Genomic DNA, 12,817 nt, shown 5'->3' on the forward strand with positions numbered 1-12,817 from the left:
AATGACCATTGCCTACAAGAGAGGATCTAACCACTGCCCCGTGACATTCAATGGCATTACCATTGCTGAATTCCCCACAATCAACATCCTTTGGGCTACCATTGATCAGAAAATGAACTGGACCAGCCATATTAATAATGTGGCTACCAGAGCAGGTTAAAGTCTAGGAATCCTATGGCGAGTAACCCACCTCCTGACTCCTCAGCAAGCCTCCATCTACAGCTACGTCAATATACATGTCCTTTACCCCATAGGAGACCAAATGAGTGGACTGTTCTGAAAACAGGTGACACCACCCAAGGATGCTGACAGCACCGACATTCAAGTCAGTGAAGTTATCATGAGCCATCTCTCTCCGCTCCTTGTCCACATTGTCAAGGCCATGATTGCACGAGCAGCCCATCACTTCTCATGATCGCCTGTGACCTCGGCCAATCTCCCTGGCACATCATTTATAGGGAGGCCGGCAGATGCTGCACGTTCAGCCACGAGGATCAAAATTGCCTTGAGAATACAAATCAGGCCACACACACTACAATCCAATGAAGACAATCCTCTAACACAACACCACATTTCTGCCTACATAGAACATAGAACAGTACAGCACAGAACAGGCCCTTCGGCCCTCGATGTTGTGCCGAACAATGATCACCCTACTCAAACCCACGTATCCACCCTATACCCGTAACCCAACAACCCCCCCCCCCCCCCCTCCTGGAACCTGGGACCCTGGAGCTGTGAAGCATTTATGCTAACCACCATGCTACCGTGTTGCCCCCTACATAGGAGAGATGTCAGTCCCCTTCATTCAACATGTCACTGCGATATGCCGTTTGAAAGAGAACATCCCAACATACGCACACAATACACACAACAGTCAAGTGAACAAAGCGTGTTGAGACATCTTATACACATGTGCATACCATAATAGTGCATCAGCATGTGTACCATCATTGTGCCTGTAATACTTGTTTATGAATTTTTCTTTAACAAAGACTATGCTGAGAGCGATTCCCCGCCGTGCGATTACACGTGAGACATGTGTCCACTGCACACACTTGAATTTGCTTTGTGATTGTGCGTGGCAGCTCCTGACATGTAGGACGAAGCGGTCCCACCATCAGGAGTCACGCTCTTATTAAATTCCACCCAGCGTTTCAGAAGGTTCATCCATATACAGGTATTTATGTAACAGTATCTAGAAAAGAAGCAATGCTTTATTTTATGTCTTTTTTGGGTTAATCACTATATTAAACAAAGCAGCAGTTAACTGAATGTTTACCCTGTTGGGTTGTCAAACACTGCTCCACTCCAGCAAATATTTGCAGCAATGCTCAGGATCAATCTGGTGAAAAAGGAGATTTCTGTTCACACTGCCACTGACAAAGTTTCCAGTTTAAAATTACACATGTTGAATCTTTAAGAATTCTTTGACATTTGGCTTGTTCAGGGTGGCACGGTGGCGCAGTGGTTAGCACTGCTGCCTCACGCTGCCGAGGATCCGGATTCGATCCCGGCCCCGGGACATTATCCATGTGGAGTTTACACATTCTCTTCGTGTCTGCGTGGGTTTCACCCTCACGACCCAAAGATATTCAGGCTAGGTGGATTGGCCACACTAAATTGCACCTTAATTGGAAAAAAAAGAATTGGGTACTTTAAATATATTTTTTTAAATATTAGGCTTGCTCAATTAAAAATCACAGGTACAAATTAGAAGCTGCAGCTATGTTTCAGTGTCTCATTTTACAATATATAAATGTGTTCACTCGGTCTTTATCGCTGTTATAGGAATGTCACGGTGTGCTTTTCATAATCAGGATCATTGAGCACAGAAAAAGGCCATTCAGCCCTTTGCACATATGCCAGCTCGTTGTATGAGGAATATATGTTCTAACTCTCCTGCCCTTCCTCTATGGCCCTGCAAATATCTACTCAAGTCTCCTTGTAAGTTATTAGTGAATATGTTTCCGCCACCCTTTCAGGCAGTGCATTCCAGAACACACAACTCACTGGATAAAACACAAATTCTCCTCCTCTCACTTCTTCTTTTGCAATGAACGCACCTTAAATCTGTCCTCCAGTTGCTGACCCTCCTGCCAGTGGAAATAATCCTCCTTACTTACTCAAACAAAACTCTTCATAATTTTATAAGCCATCAACAAATCTTCCACATAATGGAAATCTCCTATTCTTGATATTATTCTAGTATCCTCCACATTCTGGCGTAGATTTTGGCGTTCTCATTCACATCGCCTCCTGTCCTCATTCTCATCGCCTCCTGTCCTCATTCACATCGCCTCCTGTCCTCATTCTCATCGCCTCCTGTCCTCATTCTCATCGCCTCCTGTCCTCATTCACATCGCCTCCTGTCCTCATTCACACCACCTCCTGTCCTCATTCACATCACCTCCTGTCCTCATTCACATCGCCTCCTGTCCTCATTCACACCACCTCCTGTCCTCATTCACATCGCCTCCTGTCCTCATTCACATCGCCTCCTGTCCTCATTCACATCGCCTCCTGTCCTCATTCACATCGCCTCCTGTCCTCATTCACATCACCTCCTGACATTCACACCACCTCCTGTCCTCATTCATATCACCTCCTGTCCTCATTCTCAGTGTGCAGGGAAGGTACCTGGGTCCAGTGGTGAATGAGTGGGAAGCAGGATAATCGGATAATGGTGCATCAAATTGGAACAGTACCACAACCCTAATCCTCTGAAGTAGCAAACCCACAGAAAGCAGTAAGAGTAGGAATAGCATTGAAGCACCATGGGGAGAGCATGGATGTTAGTATTAGTATTTAATATAATCTCTGTAACATATCCAAATGGTAAACATCCAAATACATGAAAAATATTACTGTTGTAATACAAAAAGAAATTACAGTTGTGTCCAAACACTGGTGGTGTGTGGAACATCTGATAATTATTAGACAAGTTGCTCCAACCAAAACTTTCAACATTGAAAATTTGGTAAAATGGTAGAGAACCAGAGAACGGTGGCACAGTGGTTAGCACTGCTGCCTCACGGCGCCGAGGTCCCAGGTTCGATCCCGGCTCTGGGTCACTGTCCGTGAGGAGTTTGCACATTCTCCCCGTGTCTGTGTAGGTTTCGCCCCCAAAACCCAAAAATGTGCAGAGTAGGTGGATTGGCCACGCTAAATTGCCCTTAATTGGAAAAAATGAATTGGGTACTCTAAATTTAAAAAATACATAAATAAATTTTAAATAGCAAAGAACCCCCACCCCATATGTCGAAAAAGTCATGATTCCCTTCCTGAGCTGCAGATGTACTCAATGGGCACGATTCAACTAATTGGGAACAAAGTCCCATCGCGAGGGTGTTTAGCCACATGTTTCCCGCCATTCGCTGGAACTCCCCAGAGTAGCGAGAGGTCGGGACGCCATTTTTAAATGGCATCCCATTTCTGAGGCCCCCAAAGCGACCCCCAAACTCCCCCCCCCCACCCCCAGCCCGAATGCACCATGAGAGGGTTCCTGACCACCCCCCCCCCCCCCCCCCCACACACACCCATAGGGCACCCCCCCCCCCCCCCCCCCCCCCCCCGGCCCAATCATGGGAAAAGATGCCAGCTTGGAACTTTGGCAGTGCCCACGCTAGCTGGTAGTGCCAGGGTGTCAGGCTGGCACTGCCAGGGTGCCGAGGTAGGACCAGCGGCATGAGGGCACCACCCTGCTCAATGGGAATGCAGCTGGATCCTGGAAGTGGGGTCTCCCAGCTTTTAGAAGCCACGCTGCACAGTGCATGCCCCTTTTTGGGGCATTGGATCGCACTCAATGTCATCTCACCTCTGTTTGGTTTCTAGATTGCACAGGAAATCTTTACTTTACAGCCCAGCATTAAGCAACACAAATATTAAAGCTTTACTGCATGCAGTAAAGCAGTATAGTTGTTTAACAAGCTCCTAAAATACATTTAGATTAACCAACAGCTTAGGGATGAATCAGTGTCTCACAATCAACAGGCTACACGTGCTGCAAACTCACACGCTTGGGGGAATGACATCTCGGATTTCATGCACGAGCAAGGCTGTTTTGTTAATCACAGGCTTTGCTTAGCCTTAAATGACAATGGCTGACAGCTAAACCAAACTTTAATTAACTGATATCCAGGAAATCTATCTTCTGCAAACCAACAATTTCATTCTGAACCTTGAATCACAACTCCCAATTTACAACATGATTTCTACAATGTTTGGGGCTTAAACGTCACAAGTGAATGACTCTGAGATGAAACAATCTTATATAAAAATATAGATATGAAAAGTTATAGAGCTGTACCAATGCAATCCCGGTGTAGTAAAATGATTGGTATAGTAAATACTGTGGTAATATGAACATATACCTTATTGTTTATTAAACGCTTTACTCTTAATCTGTTTCATACGCAAAATGGATTTCCTTTGAAAGGCAAACAAACCTGCCAAGTAAATCTGTTCATGATAAATTGAGGCTGCTCACTTTTATGATGGCTGCAGTAGTGCATCATGTGGAATCTGGTCTGTCTCTCTCACATTCCAAGTCCAACTCCTCAGCTACAGCACGAATGAATCAAGGGATATGGGAATAGGCCAGGAAGTGGAACTGAGATGGATCAGGCTGGAGGAATCACTCCTCGGCTCCTGCTCCTATTTCTTATGTTCCTATTTATTTGGAGACCAGGCATCTCGTTTGCGTTTTAAAAAAATTTTTTTTAAAGATCGCTTTGCTTTTATAACCAACTTTGTCACTTAGACGTGTGATGGATGTGGGATGACTTACAACGAAAGAGGGTAAAACCTTGGGGGTTGGTACAGAGCTCTGGATGTAAACTGCACACTTTTACAGAACTTCGAACAAGGTTTGGAAGAGTTCTGCTGATAGATGATGGATTATTTGGAAAGTTAGGGAGTTTGCTACTTGTACTTCCCTTCCAACACCCAATGCTGCCTACATCCAGCACTCAATTCCAGACGTATGCTCTGCCCCCGACCGTCAGAGTTCCCAAAGGCGTGGGACACAGTTTGGGGTACAGGTTTCCACCTCTTTCTTTTATTGTCTCTGAAATTCTGGCCATTTCATTGAGGAGGCAGGATGGCAACACCCTCCAAAAGCTCCACCAATCCCACTTTGTTTGTCCCCATGGAAATTGTCGGAGGATTTCCTGGCTGACATATGGCCCACAGGCCGAGCTTCAAAATAGCAATGTGATCAATTGCCATGTGGAATGCAACACTGTCATTTCAAAATCTAAAAGAGCACTAATTCCAAGAGTACTAAATATTGACATCATTAAAATCAGGAACATATGGAGCACCGAACAACAACACCCTTTTAACCTGGGTTTTAGGTTGGTCATCCATTTTAGTTTTGACAGGAATCTGCCAAAGGGTCACACATTTTGATGGCCCGCGGACCAAACCATAAGACATAGAAGCAGAATTAGGCCACTCGGCCCATTGAGTCTGCTCCGACATTCAATCATGGCTGATATTTTCTCATCCCCATTCTCCTGCCTTCTCCCCATAACCCCTGGTCCCTTATTAATCAAGAACCTATCTACCTCTGTCTTTAAGACACTCAGTGAATTGGCCTCCACGGCCTCCTGCAGCAAAGAGTTCCACAGATTCACCACCCTCTGGCCGAAGAAATTCCTCCTCATCTCTGTTTAAAGGATCGTCCCTTTAGTCTGAGATTGTGACCTCTGGTTCTAGTTTTTCCTACAAGTGGAAACATCCTCCCACGTCCACTCTATCCAGGCCTCGCAGTATCCTGTAAGTTTCAATAAAATCCCCCCTCATCCTTCTAAACTCCCAACGAGTACAGACCCAGAGTCCTTAACCGTTCCTTATATGACAAGTTCTTCATTCCAGGGATCATTCTTGTGAACCTCCTCTGGACCCTTTCCAAGGCCAGCACATCCTTCCTTAGATACGGGGCCCAAAACTGCTCTCAATACTCCAAATGGGGTCTGACCAGAGCATTATATAGCCTCAGAAGTACATCCCTGGTCTTGTATCCTAGCCCTCTCGACATGAATGCTAACATTGCATTTGCCTTAACTGCCGACTGAACCGGCACATTAACCTTAAGAGAATCGTGAACAAGGACTCCCAAGTCCCTTTGTGCTTCCGATTTCCTAAGCATTTCCTCATTTAGAAAATAGTCCATGCCTAAATTCCTCCTTCCAAAGTGCATAACATTGCACTTTTCCACATTGTATTTCATTTACCACTTCACTGCCCACTCTCCTAGCTTGTCCAAATCCTTCTGCAGCCTTCTTGCTTCCTCAATACTACCTGTCCCTCTACAGATCTTTGTATCAACTGCAAACTTAGTAACAGTGCCTTCAGTTCCTTCCTCCAGATCACTAGAAGCTTGGAATTATAGAATGGTTATAGCACAGGAGGAGACCATTCAGCCCATTGAGGCTGTGCCAGCTCTCTGTAAGAGCAATTCACTTGCAGCCATTTTCCCCGTAGCCCTGCAATTATTTCTCTTCAGATAATAATCTGATTTTCTTTGAAAGCCAAAATTGAACGTGTCTTTACCACACCCTCAGGCGGTGGATTCCTGACCACTTGCTGCATAATCCTTTCCCACTCATGTCACCATTGCTTCTTTTCACAATCACCTTAAATTGGTGTCCCTTAGTTTTATTCTCCCAACTTCTCTCTATCTGTTCTGTCCGGGCTACTCGTGATTTTGAATACCTCTATTCAGTCTCCTCTCAACCTTCTCCAAGGAGGACAGCCCCAGCAACCTAGCTACATAATTGGAGTTTTCTATCCCTGGAATCATTCTGGTGAATCTTTTCTGCACCCTCTCTAATACCTTCACATCCTTCCTATGCCCAGAACTGGACACAATACTCCAGCTGAGGGCACACCCAACAGCAATAGACTACTGAACACTACCAACACTAAACATTAACAATCTAATTCATTTATTAAAAGGGGTGGCACGGTGGGCAGTGGTTAGCACTGCTGCCTCACGGCGCCGAGGACCCGTGATCGATCCCGGCCCCGGGTCACTGTCCGTGTGGAGTTTGCACATTCTCCCCGTGTCTGCATGGGTCTCACCCCCACAACCCAAAGATGTGCAGGGTAGGTGGATTGGCCACACTAAATTGCCCCTTAATTGGAATAATGAATTGCTTCCTCTGATTTTTTTAAAAAATCATTCAGTAAAGGGAACAGGAATAATGAGGACACTCTTCATTGAGATAACATTTGCATTTTGTTTTATAACCTGCATTGACTCAGCTGCACATCAAATATTTATTGGTTTCAGAAGCACTTTAGTCGAGATGATCTGACAGTCAGTGGCTGATAGAAGACTTTTTAAAATGAGTCACCAAAATAGAAACAGATCAACTCAACAGCAATCCAATTATCAGACAGTTATCAGTTCCAGTTTTTCAGCCATAACCTCTCCTCAGGGAAACTTTTCTTTGCGCCATCGACACTGACCGTCTGTGAATGATGCAACGATGAGTAAAACAGACATTTCATTAAAATAATCATAATCTTTATTATTGTCACAAGTAGGCTTACATTGACACTGCAATGAAGTTACTGTGAAAAACCCCTAGTTGCCACACTCCGGTGCCTGCTCAGGTACACAAGAGGGAGAATTCAGAATGTCCAATTCCCTAACAGCGCGTCTTTCGGGACTTGTGGGAGGAAACCGGAGCACCCGGAGGAAACCCACGCAGACACGGGGAGAACATGCAGACTCCACACAGACAGTGACCCAAGCCGGGAATCGAACCTGGGACTTCACTCTGACCAAGACCCTATTTTCGCCAGTCAATATGTCCATAAGTTCGGGCTCCTTGGTTTACTACTATGCTGATCTACCACAACCCAATTAGCTGGGGCACAAAACCATTCCATAATCAAGGGCCTTATTTTAACGCATTTAACGTGTTTCTTCTTTGCAAGAAAGACATGCATTTATACAGTACATTTCACAATATCAAGAATGTCCCAAAGTTCTTTTTTAATGACACCTTTGAAGCGTAGGAAATACAGCAACCAATTTGCACAAAGCAAGGGCCCAGTAACACTAAACGTGCTAGGGACTGGATCATTTGTTTTTTATATTGTTGACTGGGTGATAAATATTGGTCCAAGGCACCCGGGATAATTCCCCTGTTCTTCCTCCAAAAATGTGATGGGATAATTTCCATGTACTTGACCCCTGTAACTGTGCAGCATTCCATGCATCCTGTACTGAGGTGACAGCACTGACGTTTCAGGTATGGCAGCTGAATTTACAACTCAGAAACAAGAATGTCGCCACAGAACCAAGTGTAATGAGAAGCAGTAACAAGAACAGATTATAAAGCTGATTCTAATGCATCATGATAACACTTCCAGGAATCACCCTAGGGGGCGTCACCAAATCTTAGCTGGGAGCTTCCAATGACGTGCTCTGGGAATATGGACTCGGACCGCACGGTTCATGAAGAACTGAATGGATCATGCAATCGGATTACTGAGCTCATTTCTTCCCACTGGAGATGAGAATTTCTTGAGAACAACAGAGCTTCAAGCTCAACCTTAAAATTGGCTGCTTTGGTACATACAATCATAAAACTATAAAACGGAATGTGAAATGATCATTGCATCTAGCCTGCAGCAACTGCCTTGAACTCCTGAAAGATTATTAATTTCACAGTATTTGGTGTTGGGTTTAAGAACAGATGGCTTTCAGATTTTACACTTCGATGGGGAACTGAAGTCTTGACAGGCGATGAGCAGTCAGGGCCCCTGATCTAGCTCAGTAGCTGCACAGTGATTCACCGTAGCCAGTACAGAAGCTGAAACTTCTTTTATTTTTGTTCCACTTTACTGTTGACAGTTATGAATTCTCAATTTACACCCCGACCACATCGGTACTGCGTCTTTTTGATGACAGAATGAATTTGGAATTTATTTTCAGAAGGTTAATTGCCAATTCTGCTTTTTTTTTCTGCTGACTCCAAAGAGTTTGAGATGTGGGGCGGGATTCTCCGACCCCCCACCGGGTCGGAGAATCGGCAGGTGATGGGCCGAGCGGCCACCCGTTTTCGGCCGGTTCCGCTGGTGTAAATCAAACCAGGTCCATACCGGCAGGACTTTGCTCTACGGGCGGCCTGCAGAGTCCTCGGGGACCCCACGGTGGCCTGGCCCGCGATCGGGGGCCCACTGATCCGTGGGCGGGCCTGTGCCGTGGGGGCACTCTTTCACTCCGCGCCGGCTGCTATCAATCTCCGTCATGGCCGGCGCGAAGGCCCTTCGGCGCCAACCCCGCCGGTGCCAGCCTAGCCCCCCAAGGTGCGGAGGATTCCGCACCTTCCTGGCGGCCCGACGCTGGAGTGGTTCACGCCACTCCTCGGCGCCGATACGGCCCACCCCACCGGGTAGGGGAGAATCCCACCCATGGTTTTTGCAATCGAAGAGGTGCTGCTAACAATGGCTGGGAAGATTTGATCAAACACCCTGACTTCTCCGCTCTGGCGAGGGGACACAATACTAATTAAAGCATCCGATGCTTTTACTATCCCAGGGTTTCCAACTCAACATTAAATAAATATTTAATGTAGACATTAATAACTAGGGCATTTCCAAATTTGTTGCATGTTAACATTCTGTGACCTTCTGAACATCCACCTAATATCACATATACTCTGCAACAATTTAATATCCCAGCTATTATCAGTTCATTCATGCCTGTTCTTTAGATCAAACAAAATTGTTTATAGCCATTCATTACGTAGTAACAGTGTTCAAAAAGTCTTTGGGATTAACCTTACTAGCTAGAGTTTATAATTATTTCTGTTTCATTATGCTTTCCTGCTTAATGTGGTGTAGTACATGGCATTGGTTTAACACTACTGTGGGAAAAAAACTTCACCACACAGATGGAGAGACATAAAGCTTTAATATTTTAATCAACTACTGAAATGCAGTTGCATGAAGCTTGCATTCTGCAAAGCTCCAAGTTTAATTGTTTTAACTTTGCAAGGTGCAAGGTGTGATATTTTCAAGGTTACTTTGAGGCTAATTAGTTTCAGGAGGCATCAGGTCAAGCAGAATTCATGTTGATCTCTTCTCCTTCTCTCCGGAAGTATGAGCAATTTTATTTTGCTGAGAAAGCATACTTTGTTGATTGAAAAACCACTTGCTTTATTCTTTTCATACTTATTTTCAAAAAGTAATATAGAAAGTTGCATGTATGACAGTATATCTGAAGTATAGGCGCCAGAATGTGGCGACTAGGGGATTCTCACAGTAACTTCATTGCAGTGTTAATGTAAGCCTATTTGTGACAACAAAGATTATTAAAAAAGATGTACCATAATTAAAGAGGGAGAGCACGAGAGAAAAAGAATGTGAGGGAAAGATAAAGAGAAGTCAAAGAGAAATAAGAGACAGGATGTCGAGAAAGAGACAGAGAGAAAGATAGAGAGACACCTCTTCTTACTCCCTCAGTTTATTACATTAACAACTAGGTTTATATCACAGCTCCTTACCCTCCAATGGACACAATCGAGGCACCTTTTCCGGCATTAACTTTCCATCTTTATGAAGGCAATAGAGTTCAGCAATCTCCTGTCGGCAATGCTTGCTTTTAGCCCTGGAGAGTGCTGACAGTGCTTCCTTGCCCGATATCTCACACCTTGGAGTCTGTTCATAATGGATTTCTTGAGAACCTTTTCCAATCATCCCACCTTTGTACAGGCTCCCAGTCTTGTAGTTTGCCGGTACATTGCTGGCATTTTTGACCTTATAGTTGCCGTGCTTCAGGACTTCGTTGGTGTTCTTGCCCAACAATGAATGGTCCTTGGACTTGCCCACCTGCTCATACTTGGTTTTGTGCACAATGGGCGCTTTACTTTTCACTTCCGACTGCAACTTCTGCCTTTGCAGCCGTGGCCCAAAATTACTATTGTCAATATTTTCAAAGTCTTTTGGGACAGAGTTTTCATTATTACTGTCGATCCGATTTTTTTCCTTTGGCTTGTGAGAAAGAAGCACATCCTGGAAGAAAAAGACAAGCAGAAACCAGGCTGTTAATATTCCAGAGCCAATGTGTTAACAAATTTGTTAAGTTGGATAACTAAAGAACAAGCTTTATTTGCAAGTTTTTAGAGTCTCTAATAAAGATGTTCTTGTTATTACATGTGGGCATATTTGGATGGTCAAGACACAGCACATTGGTGTAAAGGGTTACAGAATGATAACGAAGCCCAACCAATTTACATTTAAACAATAGACAGAAAATGGGATTGGCTGTTACAACTGTACGATTCTCCTCACCCCATTTATATTTATGGGCCGTGTCTAGCCGGTGCAATATGAACAGATGAATCTACTGCTCACTACACAAGTTACTTACATTAATTTTCTGAATTATATACAATATTAGTGATGAAAAATGTGCTGAATCAACTCCTCAGGTTTGTACAGTTCTGACAAAGATGTTGGGGCCTCACGGTAGCATGGTGGTTAGCATCAATGCTTCACAGCTCCAGGGTCCCAGGTTCGATTCCCGGCTGGGTCACTGTCTGTGTGGAGTCTGCACGTCCTCCCCGTGTGTGCGTGGGTTTCCTCCGGGTGCTCCGGTTTCCTCCCACAGTCCAAAGATGTGCGGGTTAGGTGGATTGGCCATGCTAAATTGCCCGTAGTGTAAGGTTAATGGGGGGATTGTTGGGTTACGGGGTTACGTGGGTTTAAGTGGGGTGATCATGGCTCGGCACAACATTGAGGGCCGAAGGGCCTGTTCTGTGCTGTACTGTTCTATGTTCTATGTTCTATGTAAAGAGAGGCCAATATACTTCAGGAATCAATACAATAAACTGCACAAATGGAGCTGAATTTCACAATATCAAAAGACAAGGGCCGATTCTCCGAGCTGGCGCCAGAGAATCGCCGGGCAGCGCGAGAATCCCGCCACGCTTCTCCGACAGTGGGACGCGATTCTCCGCAGACCGGAGAATCACACGGCAGCCGTGCAGCGCAGTCCATGCGGCGCCGGTCGGGGGCCGCTGATAAAGCCCCCAGCGGCGATTCTCCAGCGCTCAATGGGCCGAACTCTGATGAGTCCTGCCGGCGCGGTTCTAATCTGATACCACCCGGCGGGAGCTCGGACATGCAGCTAGGGTGGCGATCTTCGGTGGGGGGGGGGGGGGGGGGGGGGGGGGACTGGACTCTGGGATGGGCCTCAGTGGTCGGCGGGCCTGCGATCGGGGGACACCGATCGGAGGGCCATCGCGATCAGAGGAGGACCTACCTTCCTCCGTGCGGCCCACCGTCTCCATCCACCATGTCAGCGTCACCCGCACCCAAGTGGGAAGCCGCGTGCATGCGCAGCCCGGGCAGCAGACCCCGCCGGCAGCCAGAGCTGTGGGACGCACACCGGGGCTGTGCTAGCCTCATGGAGAACGGAGAATCTCCCGGACTTTCTCGGAAAACGTCCGGAGTGATTCTTGCCCGTTTTTCCGGCGGGCGTGGGGATTTAGTCCCCAAAAGGGAGAATCCCACCCAAATTCTACACAAAACATTTAATCCCGTCTGTGCGCTGCACTTCACAGGAACAACAGGGAAACAGTTAAAGGGGTTGAAGATGAATAAAATTTCTGCTCATCCCGTTCTGCGAAACACAGGTTTCTCTTTTCCAATGACATTTTCAGTGAGGCAGCCGAAGAAGTTATTTTTGGCTACACAGAACATGACTGTGCAGAATTCCATGCTGAAGTCCCAACAGATTATCTTGCATGTCCGTTTTCTCAGAAAATACCAAAGCAAAAATACCCAATGT

General features: G+C 45.7%; 1 protein-coding gene across 1 annotated transcript in view; it reads right to left on the reverse strand.

Annotated features, from left to right (window-relative positions):
• xylt1 (xylosyltransferase I) overlaps positions 1-12,817 on the reverse strand; it is a 262,146-nt gene that overhangs the window by 127,873 nt on the left and 121,456 nt on the right. Inside the window, exon 2 of the mRNA XM_038820761.1 lies at positions 10,530-11,037. Coding sequence (XP_038676689.1) covers positions 10,530-11,037 — 508 coding nt within the window. The remainder of the gene's footprint in view (positions 1-10,529; positions 11,038-12,817) is intronic.

Source organism: Scyliorhinus canicula, chromosome 15, assembly GCF_902713615.1.
Source record: "Scyliorhinus canicula chromosome 15, sScyCan1.1, whole genome shotgun sequence".
Taxonomy (NCBI): domain Eukaryota; kingdom Metazoa; phylum Chordata; class Chondrichthyes; order Carcharhiniformes; family Scyliorhinidae; genus Scyliorhinus; species Scyliorhinus canicula.